The sequence below is a fragment of the Phocoena sinus genome, chromosome 1 (assembly GCF_008692025.1).
Source record: "Phocoena sinus isolate mPhoSin1 chromosome 1, mPhoSin1.pri, whole genome shotgun sequence".
NCBI classification, from domain to species: domain Eukaryota; kingdom Metazoa; phylum Chordata; class Mammalia; order Artiodactyla; family Phocoenidae; genus Phocoena; species Phocoena sinus.
This window is the reverse complement of record NC_045763.1, coordinates 7,708,551-7,733,447: the sequence shown is the minus strand read 5'-3', so window position 1 is coordinate 7,733,447 and position 24,897 is coordinate 7,708,551. Positions and strand designations below refer to the sequence as shown.

The window sequence follows — 24,897 nt, the reverse complement described above, 5'->3', positions numbered from 1 at the left end:
GATGTCAGGTTTGCCCCTCCTGAGCTCTCACAGCTGCCTATACTTCTCACCACTGTTCAGACTGTTTGTTTCCTCCATTTTCCTCAGTAGACCTAGAAGACGGGAATTAAAACTTGTTCATTGGTGTGTCAGTGGTGTGCCCAGAAGGCTTCCAAATATTTCTGAAAATAAGGAGATATGCTAAATTTAGAAGGAAAACATCATAATCAGTGGACAGGTTTATTGAAGCTGAGAAGTTTTCTCACAATCCAAATGGCTTCTGGTACAGGATGTGTGACACCTTTCTGACCACAAGGCCCCATCCACCAAACCAGGACAGATCAACACCTGTTTATTCTGGAATATAATTCAGCATTAAGCCACTGCCACATGTGGACTCTGCGGCTGGATACAGATCAAGCTCTCTGGAACGTCTGTTTGCACACCTGGCCTTCACAGAACATTTCCTAGGGGCAGGGAGGAAGGGAAGACGAAAGAAGATGAGTTGGCATGTGGTCTATTACTATTAGTCACAACACTTCTGATACCAGTTACGTGGTGTCTTTTCCAATCCCATGTCTCCAACCCTCTGACGCCAAACTGGATGGTCAAGAATTTTTCTTTTTTTAAAGTTTCACTTTTACTTGTATCTTTCTTTCTCTTTTTAAAAAAATATTTATTTATTTAGTTGCACCAGGTCTTAGTGGCGGCAGGCAGGCTCCTTAGTTGCAGCATGTGGGCTCCTTAGTTGTGGTATGCATGTGGGATCTAGTTCCCTGACCAGGGATCGAACCCAGGCCCACTGCATTGGGAGTGTGGAGTCTTATCCACTGCTGGAATGGCCAAGAATTTAATTCAGTTCTGACACTGAGGACCAGAGCTAGTGCAGACCCCACAGGTCAAGAGCTTAGTCTCATGAGATTGCCCTTATTTCAGACATCAGTCACAAGTCCCAGGCTACATATACTTCCGACCAAAAAACTGTTAATTGGGGATTCCCACAACCCCCTCCCCTCAGGTTCAATACTTTGCTAGAATGGCTCACAGAAACACTCTTTACTTGTACTTACAGGTTTATTGTAAAGGATGCAACTCAGGAAGAGCCAAACGGAAGAGATGCATAGGACAAGGTATCGCGGGGGGCGGGGTGGGGGTGAGGCGTTTGGCAGGGCGGGCAGAGCTCCAGGAGGGCTACCCTTCCAGCACTTCTATGTCTTTACCAACCAGGAAGCTCTCTGAACCCCCTTATGTAGGGGTTTTATGGAGGTTTCATTACACAGGTATGATAGCTTAAATCACTGGTCATTGGTCATTAACTTAATCTCCAGATCCTCTTCCCTCACCCAAGCTCAGGGGCTGTGCTGAGAGTTCCAGCTTTCTAATCTGGCCTTGATCTTTCTTGGGACCAGCCCCCACCCTGAAGCTATCTAGGGTCCCCAGCCACCAGTCAGCTCATTAGCACACAGAAGACACTCTCATAACTCTGAGATTCCAGGGGTTTTAGGAACCAGGTACAAAGACCAAATATTTATTTATGTATGTATGTTTGTATGTATGTATACTCTATTTTTTTTGAATTTTTGAATTTTATCTTATTTATTTTTTTATACATCAGGTTTTTATTAGTTATCCATTTTACACATATTAGTGTATACATGTCAATCCCAATCTCCCAATTCATCACCCCCACCCCTGCCACTTTCCCCCTTTGGTGTCCATACGTTTGTTCTCTACATCTGTGCCTCAATTTCTGCCCTGCAAACCAGTTCATCTGTACCATTTTTCTAGGTTCCACATATATGATTTAATGTATGATATTTGTCTTTCTCTTTCTGCCTTACTTCACGCTGTATGACAGTCTCTAGATCCATCCATGTCTCTACAAATGACCCAATTTTGTTCCTTTTTATGGCTGAGTAATAGTCCACTGTATATATGTACCACACCTTCTTTATCCATTCATCTGTCAATGGGCTTCCATGACCTGGCTATTGTAAATAGTGTTGCAATGAACGTTGGGGTACATGTGTCTTTTTGAATTATAGTTTCCCACCAACAGTGCCAGAGGGTTCCCTTTTCTCCACACCCTCTCCAGCATTTGTTGTTTGTAGATTTTCTGATGATGCCCATTCTAACTGGTGTGAGGTGATACCTCATTGTAGTTTGGATTTGCATTTCTCTAATAATTAGTGACGTTGAGCAGCTTTTCATGTGCTTCTTGGCCACCTGTAGGTCTTCTTTGGATAAATGTCTATTTAGGTCTTCTGCCAATTTTCTGATTGGGTTGTTTGTTTGTTTAATACTGAGCTGCATGAGCTGTTTATATATTTTGGAGATTAATCCTTTGTCCGTTGATTCATTTGCAAATATTTTCTCCCATTCTGAGGGTTGTACTTTTTGTCTTGTTTTGTAGTTTCCTTTGCTTTGCAAAAGCTTTGAAGTTTCATTAGGTCCCATTCATTTATTTTTGTTTTTATTTCCATTATTCTAGGAGGTGTATCAAAAAAGATCTTGCTGTGATTTATGTCAAAGAGTGTTCTTCCTATGTCTTCCACTAAGAGTTTTATAGTGTCTGGTCTTACATTTAGGTCTCTAATCTATTTGAGTTCATTTTTGTGTATGGTGTTAGGGAGTGTTCTAATTTCATTCTTTTACATGTAGCTGTCCAGTTTTCCCAACACCACTTATTGAAGAGACAGTCTTTTCTCCATTGTATATCTTTGCCTATTTTTTCATAGATTAATTGACCATAGGTGTGTGGGTTTATCTCTGGGCTTTCTATCCTGTTCCATATATCTATATTTCTGTTTTTGTGCCAGTACCATATTGTCTTGATTACTGTAGCTTTGTAGTATAGTCTGAAGTCAGGGAGTCTGATTCCTCCAGCTCCGTTTTTTCCCCTCAGGACCGCTTTGGCTATTTGGGGTCTTTTGTGTCTCCATACAAATTTTAAGATTTTTGTTCTAGCTCTGTAAAAAATGCCATTGGTAGTTTGATAGGGATTGCATTGAATCTGTAGATTGCTTTGGGTAGTATAGTCATTTGCACAATATTGACTCTTCCATTCCAAGAACATGGTATATCTCTCCATCTGTTTGTGTCATCTTTGAATTCTTTCATCAGTGTCTTATAGTTTTCTGAGTACAGGTCTTTTACCTCCTTAGGTAGGTTTATTCCTAGGTATTTTATTCTTTTTGTTGCAGTGGTGAATAGGATTGTTTAAATATTTATTTTTATTGTATCACAGCTTGTAAGAATCATCCCAAGAGTATCCTTAGAGCAAGGGTCCTTCTATCCTCTGCTTCGACAGAGTTCTTGGCTATGCCAAAGAAGGATGCATGCAATTTGAACATTACTTCTTACAGCCAACTAATCTGAATCCTCAAACAAATTTGTGTTTTCTTTGTAGTTTCATGTTACATTTTTGTGATGGCGAGTTTCTTAACTTTGTTTTTATTGCCAGAAGAGTGTGAGATTTGTCAATCTAAGAATCAAAATATCTTCAATGTCTTTGTAATCAAAGACTCCCCAGACTCTCAAATACCACCCATATCCAACTTTAAGATGAGTGCTCTCATTTTGTTTTCATGGATCTCACCTAGATTTCACATGTATGTTGAGACTTAAAAAAACAGAGCTGGAAGCACACATTCTTGTCAGACTTAGATTTGAATCTCTACTCTGCAACCTTGGGGAATTTCTAAATCTCAGTCTCTTCATTTGTAAATGGGAAAAATAGTGTCCCTTTCACAGGACTGTCTTGAAGACTAAGTGAGAAAATGCACTCGAAGGATTTAGCTAAATAATCACACGCAAAATCATCACTCAAAAACTGTAAGCCAGGACTTCCCTGGTGGTGCAGTGGTTAAGAAACCACCTGCCAATGCAGGGGACATGGGTTCGAGCCCTGGTCTGGGAAGATCCCACATGCCGCAGAGCAACTAAGCCCGTTCGCCACAACTACTGAGCCTGCGCTCTACAGCCCGCGAGCCACAACTGCTGAGCCCAGATGCCACAGCTACTGAAGCCCGTGCGCCTAGAACCCGTGCTCCACAACAAGAAAAGCCACCGCAACAAGAAGCCTGCGCACCACAACAAAGAGTAGTTGCTCACTGCAACTAGAGAAAGCCCGTGCGCAGCAACGAAGACCCAATGCAGCCACAAATAAATAAATTAATTAATTTAAAAAAAATGTAAGCCATTGTAACATACCTGTATGGCAGGAAGAAATTCTCATTTTAAAAGCCATAATTAAGCCTTTATGTACAATTTTATACCCTCTAGATTATATTGAGTAATTATTGATTAGGTTGAGCTATAATTTGTATGGTTTTTAAGTGCTGGTGGCATAAGAAATTGATATACCCTTTTGGAAGCGAGTAAGGCAACAAAGTAGCAGGAGGCAATGATGTCTCTGACAACACTGATCCTCTCTGTGAATTCTTCCCAAGGGAATAAATCCATGCACGCAAAAAATTCTGTTTATGTGAATTTAAGAAATAGCTGAGGGCTTCCCTGGTGGCGCAGTGGTTGAGAGGTCGCCTACCGATGCAGGGGACGCGGGTTCATGCCCCGGTCTGGGAAGATCCCACATGCCGTGGAGCGGCTGGGCCCGTGCACCATGGCCGCTGAGCCTGCACGTCCGGAGCCTGTGCTCCGCAACGGGAGAGGCCACAACAATGAGAGACTCACATACCGCAAAAAAAAAAAAAAAAAAAAAAAGAAATAGCTGAAAACACCCTGAAATATTCCTGGACATTGAAATTAAGAAAATGTTTTAATAATATGAGAGTTCATGAACCTGATGGAATATTGTGCAGCCAGTTTGCTACGTTATTATATGTATTCAATTTTACATGATGATTCAATAGGGAAATTATTTAGAAACCTGGAATATGTTTTTCTATTGAATGAAAGGAAGAATATTCTACACAGACTGGATGTTAAGATACCAAACTGAAAACAGTGAGTTGGGATGATAGGATTGCTGGTCATGGTTTCCTGTTTAGCATTTTCTTTAATAATCTCATCAAAAATAAGAACACTCAACAAGAAAATACAAACAGGGCTTCCCTGGTGGCGCAGTTGGTGGAGAGACCGCCTGCCAATGCAGGGGACATGGGTTCATGCCCCGGTCCGGGAAGATCCCACATGCCGTGGAGCAGCTGGGCCCGTGAGCCATGGCCGCTGAGCCTGCGTGTCCGGAGCCTGTGCTCCGCAGCGGGAGAGGCCACAACAGTGAGAGGCCCACGTACCACAAAAAAAAAAAAAAAAAAAAAAGAAAATACAAACAACCCAATCAAAATAATGGGCAGAAGACCTAAATATACATTTCTCCAAAGAAGACATACAAATGGCCAACAGGCACATGAAAAGATGCTCAACATCGCTAATTATTAGAGAAATGCAAATCAAAACTACAATGAGGTACCAGCTCACACCAGTCAGAATGACTAGCATTAAAAAGTCTAAAAATAACATATGCTGGAGAGGATGTGGAGAAAAGGGAACCCTCTACACTGTTGGTGGGAATGTCAATTGGTGCATCCACTATGGAGAACAGTATGCAGGTTCCTTAAAAAAAGTAAAAATAGAATTGCCATATGACTCAGCAATCCGACTACTGGGCATATACCCAGAGAAAACCATACTTCAAAAAGACACATGCACCCCAATGTTCACTGCAGCACTGTTTACAATAGCCAGGTCATGGAAGCAACCTAAATGCCCATCGACGGATGAATGGATAAAGAAGGTGTGGTACATATACACAATGGAATATTACTCAGCCATGAAAAGGAACGATATTGGGTCATTTGTAGAGACGTGGATGGGCCTAGAGACTGTGAAGCAAGTGAGAAAGAGAAAAACAAATATATATTAACGCATATCTGTGGAATCTAGAAAAATCATACAGTTGAACTGGTTTGCAAGGCAGAAATAGAGACACAGATGTAGAGAACAAATGTATGGAAACCAAGAGGGGAAAGCAGGGGTGGGGGTGGGGTGAAATGAATTGGGAGATTGGGATTGACATGTATACACACTAATATGTATAAAATAGATAATAAGAACCTGCTGTATAAAAAATAATAATAAATTAATAAATACAAAAAAAAACCCCAAAGAATTACCATATGATCCAACAATCCCACTCCTGAGCATATACCCAGACAAAACTATAATTCAAAAAGATACGTGCACCCCTATGTTCATAGCAGCACTATTCACAATAGCCAAGACATGGAAACAATCTAAATGTCCATTGACAGATGAATGGATAAAGAAGATATGATACACACACACACACACACACACACACAATGGAATACTACTCAGCCATAAAAAAGAACAAAATAATGCCATTTGCAGTAACATGGATGCAACTAGAGATTATCATACTACGTGAAGTAAGTCAGACAGAGAAAAACAAATATCATATGACATCACTCATATGTGGAATCTAAAATTGACACAAATGAACCTATTTATGAAGCACAGACAGACTCACAGACATAGAGACCAGACTTGTGGTTGCCAAGGGTGGAGGAGGGAAGGGATGGACTGGGAGTTTGGGGTTAGTAGATGCAAACTATTACATACAGAATGGATGGACCACAAGGTCCTACTGTATGGCACAGGGAACTATACTCAATGTCCTGGGATAAACCATAATAGAAAAGAATATAAAAAAGAATATAGGGCTTCCCTGGTGGCGCAGTCGTTGAGAGTCCGCCTGCTGATGCAGGGGACACGGGTTCGTGCCCCGGTCCGGGAAGATCCCACATGCTGCGGAGCGGCTGGGCCCATGAGCCATGGCCACTGAGCCTGAGCGTCCAGAGCCTGTGCTCCACAACGGGAGGGGCCACAACAGTGAGAGGCCCGAGTAACGCAAAAAAAAAAATATATATATATATATATATATATATATATAAAACTGAGTCACTGCTGTACAGCAGAAATTAACACATTGTAAATCAACTATATTTCAATAAATTAAAAAAAGAACAAAACAGGGCAAGTACCAGGTGGAGTTGGTTCCCTTCAATCCAATGGGTCCAGCCTCTGTTCTTCTTTTGCCCCTTCTGCACACAGGTGAGTCTGTCATTGTCCCAGATGACCAAGCTCTGCATAAGGCATGGGAGGAAAATACTGTTTGCTCTAGCAACATCCTCAGGTATGACTAGGGAGGGTGCCAAGGTAACCTTGCAAAACTAAAAGCCTATGTCATTACTTTAATTTTTACCTTGCATTTTCTGTTATCCAGGCTTTGTTATCCTCATCAAATTCTCTTCCAACTTTAAATTTCACAAGGTAGTTCTGAAGCTTGCTGTTCGTGTGGATGGTAAAAGAATCCCCATTCTGCTCAATCACTTTCTGTGGTTTCAGCAGCCTGGCTATCTTACGCGTGGCAAAGTCAATATCTTTAAAAATAATTTTTTAGAAAGAAAAGAAGACATTTCAACATTTCCTTGAGATGCAAAGGCTAAGAATTTGGCAGCTGTCCTCAAAATCATTGCATTTGATGGCTAGTCTTGCCTTTTACAACTTCAGCGTCGTTTCCTGACAAAATTGGATCTACAGGGTCAGCTATCCTGGCAATCTCCTTCCAGAGGCTGATTAAAAATCTTGAACAGCTTTCAGGGAAAGTTCATTTGGCTGGCTGTGCGTTAGGTGATGGATCTGAAGCTGGGCATGGCAGAGACAGTTCTGGGAATCCCCTCAGAGGTTGACAAGAGGACGAGGAAGCCAAGGGGACTGGGCTCAGGCCCCAATCCAGCCTCAGTCACAGATGCCTTTTTCTTGCTTTATACATTTACACTTCCAATTAAGACAGCATTTGAACAGTTTCTGAACACAGGGGAAAAAAACAAAACAAAACAAAGCACCTCTAACAAAAAAGAAAAACAAACAGGGAATTCCCTGGCAGTCCAGTGGTTAGGACTCGGCGTTTTTACTGCCAAGAACCTGGGTTCGATCCCTGGTCGGGAATTAAGATCCTGCAAGCTGTGTGGTGCAGCCAAACAAAAACTTAATAATTAAAAAAAAATGAAAAAAATGAAAATGAAAAAAGAGGAAATAAAGCACCTCACAAAACATTGTAATCATGCAAATACTACTATACATTGAGAAATCTTTAATAAGCTTTAAAAGAGTCACACACCAAAACATGGAACACTGAGACGATCGGCATTTTGGTATAGACAGCTCCCATTAAGTGGCTATCAACCCATTATGTACTAGAGGTAAGGGTTGCCTATTTTATTTATTTATTTTTAACATCTTTATTGGAGTATAATTGTTTTACAATGGTGTGTTAGTTTCTGCTTTTATAACAAAGTGAATCAGCTATACATATACATATATCCCCAAATCTCCTCCCTCTTGTGTCTCCCTCCCACCTCCCTATCCCACCCCTCTAGGTAGTCACAAAGTGCTATAAGGCTGCTCCCACTAGCTATCTACTTTACATTTGGTAGTATATGTATGTCAGTGCCACTCTCTCACTTCGTCCCAGCTAGGGGCAGGACAGCAATAAAGACGCAGATGTAGAGAATGGACTTGAGGACACAGGGTTGCTATTTTAAATAGGGAAGCCAAGTGCCATTTCAGCCAGAGCTGAGGAGATGATGAAGTGAGCTGTAAGCTGTGCAGATTTGGGGGGAAAGAAGTGTAAGACAGAGGTCACAAGGATCCCAGGAAGGGCGTGCCAGATGGTCTCAGGAACACCCAGGAGCCTGGGGTGGCTGGAGCAGAATGAGGGAGATTGAGGAGGAGGAGGGGACCTAGAGATGAGATGCGTATGGGGACAGTAAGGACAATAGGGCTTCAACCCAGAGCAAGATGGAGCCAGCCTGGGAGCCACTGGAACGTTTAGAGCAGGTGACACGATCTGACATGATCAGGCAGCCACAGCTGTATGCTGGCTTGTCACCCTGGGACAATTCTATGAGTCACAGGGCATGGTTCTCCTATTTAGGGACTGTCCTATTACGTAGAATAAAGTTTTAGGAATCTTCATTGCAGAGATTTACGTACCTTCATTGCAGGTAGCTTGGTCCCAGAGTTGACCCCCTGTTTTAATTTGTTTGCCTAACAGATTCGGTTTTTCCTGACACGACTGCCACTTGGGGTTAGCTGTGCTTCTCGGGGCCGGGTGCCTCATACTTCCATTTCCAGCCTAGAAAACGTGGCCAAGCCCTGAGTAGGGGTCCTTCAGCATCTCATTAGCCCCCACCCATTCTTTTGTCTTCTTAAAAATTTTTTCTCTTCCTTTGGCCTCACCACGTGGCTTGCGGGATCCTGGTTCCGTGAACAGGGATTGAACCTGGGCAGTGACTGCGTGGAGTCCTAACCAGTGAACTGCCAAGGAATTCCCAGTCCCACCCATTTCTAAGCTCAATGATAGTATAAATGTTTTAGAATGAAATAATGCCATTTGCAGCAACACGGATGGACCTAGAGATTATCATACTAAGTGAAGTAAGTCAGAAAGAGAAAGACAAATACCATATAATATCACTTATATGTGGAATCTAAAATATAAATATCTACGAAACAGAAACAGACTCACAGACATAGACTCACACCCCTCTTGTGGCTGGCAAGAGGGGTGGAGTGGGGGAGGGAAGGATTGGGAGTTTGGGATTAGCAGATGCAAACTATTATATATAGGATGGATCAACAAGGTCCTACTGTATAGCACAGGGAACTATATTCAATAACCTATGATAAACCATAATGGAAAAGAATATGAAAAATACATACGTATAACTCAATCACTGTTTTACAGCAGAAATCAACACAACATTGTAAATCAACTATACTTCAATAAAATTTTTTTTAAGTTTTTTTTAACATAGAACTCAAGTTTTTAGCATGAAATGCAAATGATCCAGTCTTTACTTGTTTTCAGCAATGTTTAACATTGAGGCTAAACCCTTAAAATATTTATCTGATTATTAAAATGACCAAGCCAAATTTAAAATAGTCCATCACTGACTTTCCTTAAACCCTATTCTGTATGTGGAACAAAAACAAACAACACGGCTTCCCTGGTGGCACAGTGGTTAAGAATCCGCCTGGCCAATTCAGGGGACATGGGTTCGAGCCCTGGTCCAGGAAGATCCCACATGCCGCAGAGCAACTAAACCCGTGCGCCACAACTACTGAGCCCGTGCTCTAGAGCCCGCAAGCCACAACTAATGAGCCGCATGCCACAACTACTGAAGCCCACCTGCCTGGAGCTCATGCTCCACAAGAGAAGCCATTGCAATGAAAAGCCCGCGCACCTCAACGAAGAGTAGCCCCCACTCACCGCAACTAGAGAAAGCCCGCATGCAGCAACGAAGACCCAACACAGCCAAAGATAAATTTAAAACAAACAAACAAAAGCAAACAAACAAGAGTCCAAACTTTAGATAATTACTTTACATCAGTTATGCTTTTACCATCAGTGAGATGATTTGTTGCTAGTAAATTTACAATTAGTACTACTGTTACTGAAAGCTCGGCCTCTCTGTGCACTGGCGCCTAATCCAATCCAGGAGACAGAGTTTTGGGTGAAGTAGAAAAGGAGAGCTTTATTGCTTTGCCAGGCAAAGGGGCACACAGCGGGCTTTGGCCTCGAAAAAACTGTGTGTCCCAACCCCAGAGGATTTGATGAAAGGTTTTATCACAGTGGTTCAAAGGCGGGGAAGTCTCTGACAAGATTAGGGTGTGAGCAGGGCTTGCACTTCCTTAACCTCATCTCATGTGGTCATCTCCTCGACTTAATGAGCTTCCCTGGTCCCTTTAATCTTGCCTCAGGTGGTTTCTTGGCCGCAACTTCTTGATTAGCAACTGTTTGAAATCCGCCCTTGGAAACCTCAGGGAAGGTCATGGAGGCTGGAGTCTTGCCTGTAAGAAATGGTAGACAGGGACCTCCCTGGTGGCGCAGTGGAATCCACCTGCCAACGCAGGGGACACGGTTTCGAGGTTTCGAGCCCTGGTCCGGGAAGATCCCACACGCAGCGGAGCAGCTAAGCCCCGTGCCGCCACGACTACGAGCCTGCGTGCTGCAACTACTGAAGCCCACCTGCCAAGAGCTCATGCTCCACAAGAGAAGCCACTGCAATGAGAAGCCCGCATACCTCAACGAGAGTAGCCCCCGCTCACTGCAACTAGAGAAAGCCCGTGCGCAGCAAACGAAGACCCAACACAGCCATAAATAAATAAATAAATTTAAAAAACCAGTGGACAGGGACTTCCCTGGTGGTCCAGTGGTTAAGAACCTGCCTTCCAATGCAGGGTACTCCGGTTTGATTCCTGGTTGGGGAAATAAGATCCCACATGCTGTGGGGCATCTAAGTCCCCCACACCACAACTAGAGAGGAGCCCGCACACCGCCACTAGAAAAGCCTTGTGCCACAAACAAAAGATCCTGCATGCTGCAACTAAGACGTGACACAGCCAAATAAATATTTTCAAAAAAAGAATAAGAAATGGTGGACAAAAGAGGCCTCCTGTAGCACAGGCCGCACTCGGTTTCACTACCACATTGTAAGATTGTCACAACAGATTTGCAGTTGCAAGGTTGGCCTTTTTAAAGATCAAAATTTAAATTAGCTTAAGTTCTGGTCATTTTCTGCCAGGTCTACACTTACCATGACCTCAGTGCCAAATGGCTTTAGTGCTCATCCATGCTTTTCACACACCATTAGATTTTTAAGTAGGAAACAAGACATTCCAGCAGAAGGAGGAAACGATCTAAAGGATGCACCTCCTATTACAAGGATGTGTGTGAGCATACACATTTTAGGGCAGGATCTCAAAGAGGCCAACACAAACATTGCACTTTTCTAAACTTCATCTGTTCACATTAACCCTTCATCCCAAAGCCACTTCTAACCTTGAGGCAATGTGGGTCTTGGAGCCAAGAGATACTGGCTTTAAATCCAGTTTATGTGGTAACCTTGGACAAGCTGGTAACATCCCTGCCTTCTCATGTTCATGAGATTAAAGGGGAGTCCAGACAAGATGGTCAAGCCCCTTGCAGGCATTAGCACAGCATTCTTTCCTGCCCTAGAGCTTCACACCTTGGGTCTTCTTTTGCTATTGTGGGGTCCACCAAGAACTCCCAAATCCAGAGCTAGCTCCTCCAGTCTTTAGAACCACAAGCAAACTTTCTTCAATTTCCAAAGGACAAATTGCCTTTCTTCTCCCTGCGATTTGGCAGAAGCTAGGAAAGTGCAGTATCAGAGCCATGTTGGGGAGTTGCAGGATCAGCCCTAGTCAGAAAGGAGTAATTTTCCCCGTCAAAATCGATGCTGGGGGACTTCCCTGGTGATGCAGTGGTTAAGAAATCTGCCTGCCAATGCAGGGGACGCGGGTTCGAGCCTGGTCCGGATAGATTCCCGCATGCCGCAGAGCAAACTAAGCCCGTGAGCCACAACTACTCACATCTAGAGTGAGCTTGCACTCTAGAGTTCGTGAGCCCACAACTACTGAGCCCGAATGCCACAACCACCTGAAGCCGCGTGCCTGGAGCCCGTGCTCCACAATAGAAGCCACCGCAATGAGAAGACTGCGCACCACAAGGAAGAGTAGCCCCTGCTCGCCGCAACTAGAGAAAGCCCCGTGTGCAGCAACGAAGACCAAGTGCAGCCAAAAAATAAATAAATAGATACATTTATAAAAGAAAAAACAACCATAAACATTTTTAAAGGGAGAATCATTTGGGGAGGGGGTCAGAGTCCTTTTGCTCTCTTCCACTGTGTGCAGACTTTCAGGGTGGTGTTCTAGGAATCTTGTGCTCAGTCTGAAGTTACCATCATCACCTGGGTGGAGACCTTAGCTCCGGCATAAGAACTCAAGCATAAGAACTCTGAGATGCTCACCACTGAATGTTCTTTATCAGATTGTTATGTATATTCCTCGAGGAGGAACAAGGACCCTGCCCCAAGGCTGCACTATTGTTTCTTGACTGCTCCTCCTTTGTTTCTGCACTCCCTAATTTCCCTGATAAGCAACTTGAATCTTATCTTTGGAACTCAGGGAAGGTCAAGGAAACTGAATGAAGCCTACTTCCTACAAATAAGAAAGGAGGGACACAGAAAGGATTTGTACCCCTGAGGGCCCCACAGGATTCTACTCAGTTTCAGAATCACCTAAGAATCTGGTTGAACGCAGATTCTGATTCCATAGATCCAGGATCTGGGATGAGGCACAAGTGTCTGCATTCTAAGGAGTTCTGCTGGTCCTTCAGTAACAAGACCCTACAATCATCTGGATCTGGGCCCCTAGTTTGCCCAGGAGAAATGCAATTGACCCTGGAGTCTATGTTTTTACACGTGGAAGGCAGAAGAGAGTTTGCCACACAAATAGCCATGTGTGCCAAATCATTTTCTTCCCAGGCTTTTGGCAACTGGCAATAGGTTTTAGGCTGATTTCAGCTATTGTATAAAATGCTAATGTAAGCAGATAGGTTAGGGGGTCCCCCAGAGAAAGAGAACCAGGCATGGCTTTCTTGACATAAGAGAAACCATTTTTGGCCTTGCCATTTTTATTTTTTTGGTGTTGCCTTTTATTTTTATTTTAGTTTAGTTTTTGGCCATGCCGTGCGGTATGTGGGGTCTTAGTTCCCCAGGGATTGAACCCACGCCCCCTGCATTGGAAGCACAGAGTCTTAATCGCTGGACCGTCAGGGAAGTCCCATGGCCTAACCATTTTGTGATCTAAGCCTGGCCATAATGAGTGCCCTTGAGCAGGTCTTAGTAATGCAGGAACAAAGGAAAAGCCGTCAAGAAAAAATAGTTCAGCAATAAAACAGAGTCCTACTTCTGTAAGCAGCTATTTTGCCCCTTTCCTGCTTGCCTATTTCTGTTCCCCTTAAACCTTAATTATGACAATGACATCACTAGGTAACATTTAACCTAACTCCTGACTTATGCTCTACTAAGTGTCCACAATGCCTTGCCTAACCTGTTGATTCTTTCCGTAGATTAAAAGAAGTAGGAATAAAGAATTAAGAATGACCAGTTTTCTACCCCCAGCAACTCCCTGAGCAAATTTTACAGGCAGAACCACACAGGCAAAATAGCATCCAAAGGGAGATCAGGAGAAGTCAGCAGGTTTGCAAGCAATGGAAAAAATGACGAAGAATCTGACCTCCTACCTTAATAATTAACTGAAATTTTCCCCCCCTTTTTCCCTTTAAAAACTTTCATGGCTCAGCATAATCTTTGGAGTTGGTTTTTGGGACATGAGTCCAACTTCTCCCCAGATTGCCAGCTTTTCTGATTAAAGCGACTTCCGTTTCTACCAACACTTGCCTCTTTAGTATTGGCTTTTGAGCAGAAGCTGAACCTGAGTTTGGTAACAATTCCTCCTCAAGGAATATACAGAACAATCTGATACAGTCTTACTTCCACAGGAACTAAGGCCCCCACCCAGGTGGAGGATATGATGGTGTTGACCCTCCTGGAGTTGAATCAACTAAAGCTTGGACTCTGCCCAATTCTATGCTGAATTCTCCTCTGCTCAAACCCCTTCATGAATATGCATATATACCCTTAGCTTAAAAGGTCACCAATTTTGCTATTCAGGGAGACACTGCTTTGGGAAAGATCCACAGTGTTGTCCTTACTTGCTGCAAGAAATAATAAGTCCTTTCTTCTCCTGATCTTTGGCTTGGTTGTGTCTTTTGGCTGGACACCCACCAAGAGGTGAACCCAGATTTCAGGTAACACTAAGAGATCCTTGGTTTGTATTTTAGACACTTTAGAATATCAAATCTGATCCAACCACCTCTAACAGATGGGGAATCTAAATGAACTCAGAGGTTATATGACTTTTGATTCTATTACCAACAATCACCGGCTAGTTATCTGGGTTTCCAGTTTGGTAGTCTGTTATACTACTAGCCTCTACTCCAGCATCCTTAGCACACTTATATTTCTTTTGGGAACAGACTGCAAATAACAGTTCATGTGTTGTCTGGATCTAGTAGTATCTTTCTGGAACATGGACCAAATGTAAAAAAAGGAGTAGTGAGGCAGGATATTGACTCAATACTCTATGGCTTAATCCTTGTGAAATGGGTTGATGATAAATGAATATAGCTAATGTAAATAAATAGCCTCTGTTGGCCTCTAGGATCTAATACAGTGGCAGATAATTGATAAGTTTCTACTGAAATCACGAAAAAGAAAGTATCCAACAAGGGGTCATAGCAGAGCGTAAAGAAAAGCAAGACAGTATTGGGGACAGGTTAAGGATTCCATGAATACACATTAGAAAAACACTAATTACAACACTCAGAAGGCTCCTTTGCGATACGAGACAGGCTTAACAAAGATGTCTTCGCACACTTGAAATGCTGACCCTGACTCCATTCCCTGTTTTCTTCTCTAAGAAATTTGCTCTAAAAGCCATGGAGGGCCTTCCCTGGTGGTCCAGTGGTAAAGAATCCACCTTCCAATGCTGGGGACGTGGGTCAATCCTGGTCGGTGAACTAAGATCCCACATGCCACGGGGCAACTAAGCCACAGGCTGCAACTACTGAGTTGGTACACCTCAGCGTGAGAGCCTCCCTGCTGCAAACTACAAAGCCCAGGCCCTCTGGAGCCTGTGCGCCACAACTAGAGAGAAGCCTGTGTGCTGCAACAAAGAGCCCGCACACAACGAAAGATCCCGCATGCCGCAACTGACCCAATGCAGCCAATAAATAAACGCCAGCCATGGAAATGGTTAAAGAGAAAGAGCATAGCAAGGCAAAATTCAAAGCCATCCCCTGATCTTTAGCACGTTATCCTCCGTAAAAAAGCCAGATGCTAGGGCTTCCTTGGTGGTGCAGTGGGTGGGAGTCCGCCTGCCGCTGCAGGGGACATGGGTTCGGGCCCCGGTCCGGGAAGATTCCACATGCCACGGAGCGGCTGGGCCCGTGAGCCATGGCCGCTGAGCCTGCGCGTCCGGAGCCTGTGCTCCGCAATGAGAGAGGCTACAACAGTGAGAGGCCCGCATACCACAAAAAAAAAAAAAAAAAAAAAAAAGCCAGATGCTAGCCAGAGAAACCAGGGGAGAAAGCACTTATGGTCACATGTCGCCACTAATTTGGGGGTGAGGAGATAAGTACATTATCAGGATTTACTGCCTTTGGGAAAAGTCATCATTAATTCTTTCTTATGAATGGGAAAGAGAGGAAATGAGACTCAGGTGAAGGTAGAATACGCCACCCTCAAATGTGCCACTTTGTCATACTGACTGTTTTGAAATGAAGAAGATTGGGAAGAAGATAGAAGAAAAACTCTCTGCCCTTCCCCCAGAAGCAGGACATAATTGTGTAAATGTGTCCCCCCTCTCTCTGTACCAGGTCGGACAGAAGTTAGGGAGACAACACTAGATTCCTATCAGCCTAGAGATGGCATCAGATTTTACATAATAGACTTTACTAACTAGCTCTCATTTTCCATTAGTTCCTCCATGTATTTATCTTCCCACAATTTGCCACCCCTAGAAAGTCAAAGCCCTTTTCTTTGTCTTGTCACTCTTTGCTGAGATGCCACATAACCAAGTTCTAACCACTCTGAGATGCTCATCACTGAATGTTCCTGTGTGTATTCACCATGCATGTGCTAACAAACTTCTCTTTGTTCGTGTCTTGTTACTCTTTTTTTTTTTATTTTTTATTTTTTTGTTACTCTTTTTAAATAATTAATTTTGGCTGCATTGGGTCTTCGTTCCAGTGCTCATGCTTCTCACTGTGGTGGCTTCTCTTGTTGTGGAACGTGGGCTTCAGTAGTTGTGGCTCGCGGGCTCTAGAGCTCAGGCTCAGTAGTTGTGGCTCACAGGTTTAGCTGCTCCGCGGCTTGTGGGATCTTCCTGGACTAGGGCTCGCACCCATCTCCCCTGCATTGGCAGGTGGATTCTTAACCACTGGGCCACCAGGGAAGTCCCTACTCTGTCTTTTTTAGTCTAATTAACAGGGCGCCAGCCAATGAACTAAGATGGGTAGAGGAAAAATACTTTTTCCTTGCCTATGAGGTTTTGTGTCAGTATGAATCAGATTTAGCTTGAGAAGTTCCAGACTTCCCTACTTAGTGTGAGAAAGGGAGGGGAGAATCTTACCATAGGCTGGGAGATCTTAAAAAACACACAGGAGCCTCAGAACCGTACGTTTCAAAGTGGTTAAAATGGCCGATTTTATGTTATATTTATTTTAGCACAATTAAAAGAAAAAAGAAATAAAATGGATCCCCCTGCTCTCAGTTTACAGATGGGGAAACTGAGGCCCAGGTCAGATAATGAGGAGGCGGAGCCAGAGCAGTCCCCAGGCCCCTAGACTCCCAGCAACTCTGGCCCAACTTTCAATAGCGCCACTGATGGGTGTCATTTAGGAGAAAGTGCTTGGCACAGAGTAGGTGCTCAGAACTATCAAGTCTGAAGAGTTAAACTAAGGGCAGGACGAACTAAGAATCCGCACGGAAGGGAGGCGTTCTACAGTCCCGGCAGGAAATAAACTCTTGAGGCCCCGCCGGCTCCCTACGCACCCTGGAGGCCCCCGCGTCCCTTCCCTCCGCGCCTAGAGCGCCGGAGCCCAAGCCGGGCAGGGGGCGGTGGAAGCGACCCCCCCCCAGACGGCCACCCACAGTCCTCCCGGCTGGAATTGGGCCCCGGGGTAGCGGGAGACGGGGTAGTGGCCTCTGAGGGGTCTGGGTTTCTTGACCCTCCTCAAGCCCTCGAGGGAAGGAGAAGCCAGAAAATTGAAGATTTCAAACGTAGCTCCCGAACTCCACCGGGCACCAGAGTCACCTGGGGGCGCGGGCGCGGGCGCGGCCGGAGACCGGCTGGAGAAGGTCCTCTGGGGCCCGGGAATCCGCGTCCCGGACCAGCTCCAGGTGATGCTGATGCGGCCGGCCGGACCTCCCCGGACGGCCACTGGGCTCGGGGAATCCCAGAGCCGCCGCCGGAGCCTCGCGTTCAAGCGGCTGCGCAGCGAGGTTCTCTCGGGAGGGGCGTCGGGCCGGGGCGCCCCCTCACCCGGGTGGACCCCCATCGTGCCCCCGAGCCTCCAGCGAGGTGGGCCCATGCCACCCTTGCCCCCCTCCTGCTTGGAAGTCCGCGATAGGACAGGAGCCTCGGCCGCGGGGTAGAGACGCACGGGGCACCGTCGGACACACGGAAGGACAGGCAGAGAGACTCGCGGACGGGGGAGAAAGAAGGACGGGGAACGGGTGGGCGGACGGGGGACAGGAGGAAGGACGGGAGGGACCGGGACATGGGCAGACGGGTGGGGGGGCAAGGGGATGGGAGAGACCTTAGGATGGGGGGACAGGCAAGACCGACTGGAGGACTGGCAGACGAACGGAGGTGGGAGTCCGACGGTAAGACGGACGGACAGCGAGACGGAGGATGGACGGGGGTGGGGAAGCGGGGTAACCGGCGGATCCTCAGGCAGACGGGGGTACGGAAGGACGGACGGACGAAGGTGAGGGGAGACAGGGAGACTGACCCACAGGACAGCCCGGCGTCCTCCGCCCTGACCCGGACGCGCGGCCGGAGCCCGAGGCCCCCGCACGGCCCCCCCGGCCCTACCTAGGGCCAGCATGTAGCCCCCAAGTTGTCGCTGCTCAGCAGGTTCCAGGTGCCGCTGAGGTCGGCGGGCATGGCGGGCCTGGGGGCGGCACTGGTGGTGGGCGGTGGGGACTCGGGAGGTAAATGTGTGGCCGGGGAGGCGGGACCGGGGCGGGACCGCCGGGAGGAGCTGTGCGGGGAGCACCGAGCACAGGCCTCCGGGAAGCCCGCCCCACTCTTAGCCTCCTTCGCCACGCGCTCCTGGATTTCTGCTACCTCCCTTTTGGAGGTAGCTCAGTTTTCCTGTGGGCTTCCTCCTCTCTGCTTTAACTCCAAACCGTGATCACAGCCACACTGTTTTCTCTGCCTACACGTTACTAACCAAGGGATCTCCTTCAAAGGCATGGCATTGATTACTGTGTCAGCTGCAAATAATATACCAATAAATCCAACTCCAGTGGTCTCAATAAATAGGGGGTTATTTTCCTTACCTATCAAGCAGCCCTGGGATAAGCAGTTGTGGGTGATGATACGGCAGCTCCATTGTCACGGAAGTGGCACCTCTGTGATTCTCCTGGCTCTGTGATTCCTGCCGGTCACCTCACTGTGATGAGTTGGCTGCTGGGTTTCCAGCCGGAACATCCACATTCCGGGAAAGAAGGGGTAGAGCACCACCTGCCATTATCCCTTCATCAGATTTCTGTTTACCCTCATTGGCCCAAACTGTGTCTTATGCTACTTCTAACTGCAAGGGAGCCTGGGGAATCTAGTATCTAGTCTTTAGCCTTGTCAGTACAGAAAAGCCAAAGAGTAAGGTGTTGGGAATGTGGGCTAACCTATAATAGCCACAAACACCCTCTCTATAGGCTGGCTCCAAGACTTACCTGTCCATTTCTTTTCTTTTATTTCTATTTTTTAAAAAACGTTATTGGAGTATAGTTGATTTACAATGTTGTGTTAGTTTCAGGTGTACAGCTTATCTGTCCATTTTTGATCTCTCCCATGAGCTCCAGACTCAAGTATATTAATAGCCAACATTTATTGAATGATTACTATGTGTAGTATCATTTATCACAAAATCCTACCTCTCCAATAGTTACTTTAGTATCTCCATTTGACAGAGACAAAACCTCAGACACAGAGAGGTTAAGTAACTTGCCCAAGTTCATACAGTTGGTGGAAGAGTCTGGATTCGATCTCAGGCAACCTGACTCCAGAGCTCATGTGTCACCTCTCACTGCTTAAGATGCCTCTCGGGACTTCCCTGGTGGCGCAGTGGTTAAGAATCTGCCTGCCAATGCAGGGGACACGGGTTCGATCCCTGGTCCGGGAAGATCCCACATGCCGTGGAGCAACTAAGCCCGTGCGCCATAACTACTGAGCCTGTGCTCTAGAGCCTGCGAGCCACAACTACCGAAGCCCACACGCCTAGAGCCTGTGCTCCGCAATGAGAAGCCTGCATACCACAACGAAGAGTAGCCCCTGCTCTCTGCAACTAGAGAAAGCCCACACAGCAACGAAGACCCAATACAGCCAAAAATAAATAAATAATAAATAAATTTATTTAAAAAAAATGATGCCTCTCGATGTCTCTCCTTGGATGACTTAAAGGCATTCGAATGTAACATATACAAGGCAGAAAGCATAAAACAAAATTGTTCCTTGGCTTTCCTCATCTCCATAAATTGTACCACTAGTCACCCACTTGCTTAAGCCCAAAGCCCATTTAGACACTGGATTTCTCCCTTCTCTGCTCACCCATATCCAATCCATCAGCAAATCCTGTTGGTTCTTCCAACCTAACCCAAGCCACCATCCTGTCTTGCCTCTTCCTGGACTTGCTGCTTCAACTCCTGACCCCACCAAACCATTCTCCATCCTGCAGTCTGGCAAGCTTTTGAGAAATGTAATTCAGATCTTATCACCCTCAGGCTTAAAATGTTCAGTGTTCAGTGCTGTCCCATTTTCGGAAGAGGAAATTGCACTCCCTCCCATGGTTCCTAAAGCCATTTCTGATTTGGTTCCTGGATACTTCTCCAACATCATCACGCTCTGTCTCCCTCGACTCAGCAACTCAATCATACCAGTTCTGTTGTGGTGGTGATTCTGTGCAGAGGTCAAACCCTTTCTTTCTTCACAGTCTTTGTATAGTGTTCCCTCTTCCTGGGAGGTTTTTCCTCCTGGTTTTTGCATGGTTAGCTCCTCTGGCTTCCAGTTCAAAAGTCACTATTAGGGAATAGTCATTTTTAACCATGCTCTTCATGGAGAAGAATTTTCCCTAAACACCCTGTTGTTTTTTTTTTTCCCAACCCTATTTCTTCCTCATGGAGGTGGAATGAGTTACCTGGTTGGGGGAAACCAGGGTGACCACTCATTACGGTTTCCCCAAGACTGAAGGAGTCCCAGGGCATGGAACTTTCATTACTAAAACTGGAAAAGTTCTAGGAAACTGGAATGAGTTGCTTGCCCTACGGACAACAGCCATTGAAGAATTTTATCCACTAGGTAGAGTGAGTCTATCAAATATTGTAAACACAGATTCTCAGTATTTTCTTCTCCCTTTTGACACGGACTTGAGTGTGTGTCTATTTCACAGACCTGAACTTTCTCTCAGATAGACTGCCTAGACCTGGGGAAGTTAGTATATAACTTATTCTTGCCACTCCCAACTCTCATGGCTTAAAATAATACAAATCATTAACTGGCTCACAAATCTGCAATCTGGGGAGGGCTCACAGAGGCATGGCTCATCTCAGCTCCATGTGGCATTAGCTGGGGTAACTTGACTCCAGTTGGGAGGGCTAGAGAAGCCACTTCCCAAATGGATACCATCTCATGGCTATCTGTTGGCTGGGAGCCCAGCCAGGCCTGTGGGCTGGGGGCCAGGTTCCTTTCCATGTGGGCCTCTCCATGGGCTGCTTGGGCTCCCTCAAGCAGGATAGCTGGGCTCTAAGAAGGAGCATCCCAAGAGAACCAGGAAGATGCTGTTACCATCTTGACCTAGTCTGAGAAGTTATATAACATCACTTCCACCAGAGTCCAAGGCCCACTCTGATCAAAGGGAGGGAACACGGACCTCATCCCTTAATGTCACACTGAAAAAGGTAGCACGTGAGATGGGAGAGTTCTCATAATAGCCAGCTTGGAAAACACCATCTGTCACGGTTAGCAATCCCTCTTTTGACCCTCACACGAAGCTACAACTTCTAACCTGGACCTTATCAGTCATGAGGGTGCTATTTTGGGAATTCCCGGTGGTCCAGTGGTTAGGGACTCAGCACTTTCACTGCGGGGGCCCCTGGTTTGATCCCTGGTTGGGGAACTAAGATACCGCAAGCCTCGAGGTGTGGCAAAAAAGGTGCTATTTTGGTTCTCCACTTATTGTTTCTTCTTATCTTATTTTTCCGTTAGTTTAGAAGTTGGAACAGAGAAATATTTGGATCTCTTCAAAAATCTGAGTCACCTTTTTCAGAACGGCCTTCTGATATACATTTACTCTGTATCACATCTCTGCTTATATCGTTCATAATTATCATAATCCATAATTATCTTTTCTCGCTTTGTTTACTGACTACCTTTTTCATTAAGATGTCAAGGGCAGAGACCATGTTCATCTTATTCACCTCTATAGCATCCCCAGTGCCTAGTACAGTGCCTGGCAAGTGTTTAATAAATGTTTGTTGAATGAATGGCTATGACCTTCCAAAGGAGAAATACCATTTTCATTGAGGAAACCATAGTGGCACTGCCCTGCTCAGATGAGGCTATTGATTCTTGTAAGTATGAAACATTGATTCCTTTGGTGGAACATGACAGGATGATATCAAGTCCTGGGATTAGATATACTTTGCCACGTAAAGGGCACAGAACTAAGAACTCTGACCAGATTTCTGGAGCATGAAACCTGTTTAAATTCCAGATGACTAAAGGAACAGGACATGGAGAAATCACATGTCCTTCCTATCCTTAAAATCTGATTGTTCTAAATGTTGGCCTGAAAATGAAAGTCACAGAAATAAACTAATAATAGTTCTAGCAATTGTGCTGGTTGGTATGGCTTTTGGCCAGCTTGAGCAAGGGCCATCTGTTAGGGAAAGGGTTGAATTTTAGTTGAAGTGGACATAGCCTGGACTTGCCCATGGGAGGGGAATCATTTTCTCCTCTGCAATTTCAAGATCTTTCTTCTAGACTAAGACCAAAGTTCTCTCTCGAAAGGAAAGAGAAAGTTATCTGGCCAAATTTGAGCCCTTTCTTTCCTTCTGTTTGATACTGGCAAAGTAAACCATAAAATTAGAGCCAAGATGAGGTCCTAATCTTGTGTACAAGCACTGCTTCTCCTAGACAGTAATGGATGGGGATGATGAGGGACAGTTGATGGAGTCTGATACTGGTCCAGCAAAGAATGGTGTGGACAGTAGTAAACTTCACCCTATCATACCTCCCCTCCCTAACGCAGGACGGCTAACACCGTCAGGGAGCTCGGTGCAGTTCCAGGGATAAGACCTGGATACACAGGGGTTCGTTATACTTTTATCACTAAACTATGTCTGAAAATTTCCCTATGTTTTTAAAATGTAATTGTTGCATGATACTCACTGGTTTGGAAAACTTATCAGGCAGTTGAACTTGATTGGGACACACCTTGTCTGCTGTACCATTCAGACTTGTAAGACGCTTGAGGCAGAAATGGATCAGAATCCCAGCACCTGAAGTCCCCTCAGTGGGAGGAAGGGCCATCGTCCTCAGGAGGAGCCACAACAGAGGATGGGAATCCCCACCATGTGCCGGCGCCACTGCAGCAGGCCCGAAACCCTACCTGGACCCTTCCAAGCTCCCCTCCTATGAGCGCCACATCCCACCCCGCACGCCTGGTCCGGTCAGGCTGGCTTCCTGCTAAAGCCCATAGTCACACGCCTGTTCTTCTCCATACCTCCCTCTCTAGGTGTTCCTCCTGCCTAAGGTTGCTAGAGTTGGAAAAAAAACAGACCAGAAACAGGACTCCTCAAATTTCAGATAAGTGACAACTAGTTTGTAGTATAAGGAGTTCCACCTGGAACACCCTCTGTCCTGGTTTCCTGATTACAGGACCCTGGGCACTCATTTTGAGGAAGCCTTCAGGAGTGGCTCTGGAGACTTCCCTGCTGATGCTCCAAATGCAGCATTTCTCTGTCTGCCCTCCCTAACTGCAAGCAGCCTGGCGACAGAGGCTGGTGACAGGTGCTGAAGGGTGCTCCCTTTAGCACCTCAAGTGATGAGTGTTCCGAGAAACTACTTCCTGGTCATGCAGAAGGGTGGGGACAGGTGGCAGCTCAGAGTGGTGAGAAGCCAGTGTGAGTGGCAACTCTCCATCAGGGCTACAACATTTCAGAGCCGGAAGGGGCCTCAAAAATCATTGTTTGGGGGCTCCCCTGGCGGTCCAGTGGTTAAGAATCTGTGCTGCCAATGCAGGGGACTCAGGTTCGATCCCTGGTCCGGGAACTAGGATCCCACAAGCCTTGCGGTGCGGCCAAAAAAAAAAAAAAACACAAAAAAAAAACATCACTTTTGTTTACAGAAAGGGAATCTGAGAGACAAGTGACTGCCCCCATAGGCTGACTGACATGCCTGGAGCTAGAAACCCGCCTCCCAGGCAGAAGCTTCTTCTGCTGACTCACAGGCAACAGGGCTGCACGGTGATGTTCTGGTACCAGCATGGGCAGCTGGGTGCCCTTCTTCCTCTTTTTGTTGGTTAAGAGTGAACTGCGGCTCATACCCCTCCTTCCTCTGACTGGGCGTTCACTGCCCCAGTTCCAAGGAAATGCTAACACTGGGCGAGTTCAACTTAGTCCATCTGTATGGACTGAACACATCAGACTACCATACTGTTGAAAGTTTTATTTATTTGTATTTATCCACTTTGGGTGGATGCAAATTTCAAGATTTGACTAAAACCTCATTCTTTGAAAAGTAATACATTACACAAGGAGTAAAGAGGTTAAGAGCACAGGTTCTGAAGACAAACTGCTCGTTCAAGCTTCAGTTTTGCCATTCACACCAGTCACCTAATTGTGCCCATTTCCCTTATGATATAAGGCACATGTTAGCACATGCCGGGCCCAATTATTAAGTGCTCACTAAGTGCTGACATTATTAAGTTCAAACAGCACCACTGGTGAACTAGGTACAGATTTTAGAGATGGACACTGTCTATGCCTTCTCATAGTTAGGTGGATGTTATGGTGAACATTTTAGATCAAGACGCCTTTGGGAGTAATTATGAGAATGGTGGAGGAATGGATGTCCCGTGGCACCCAGAAATAAATGTCAAAGGAGCCCATTTCATAAAACAGCAACTTCCGGGCTCCCAGAGAAATGACTTGGAGAGGG

General features: G+C 45.6%; 1 protein-coding gene across 1 annotated transcript; it reads right to left on the bottom strand.

Moving 5' to 3' along the window:
* Nucleotides 1–205: 205 nt before the first annotated feature.
* Nucleotides 206–23,268, bottom strand: RBP7 (retinol binding protein 7). The gene is given in 6 exon segments (XM_032608744.1): nucleotides 206–446; nucleotides 7,005–7,106; nucleotides 7,226–7,248; nucleotides 7,251–7,403; nucleotides 18,553–18,721; nucleotides 23,128–23,268. Coding segments are annotated over 6 exon segments (639 nt in total). The 3' UTR covers nucleotides 206–395.
* Nucleotides 23,269–24,897: the final 1,629 nt, after the last annotated feature.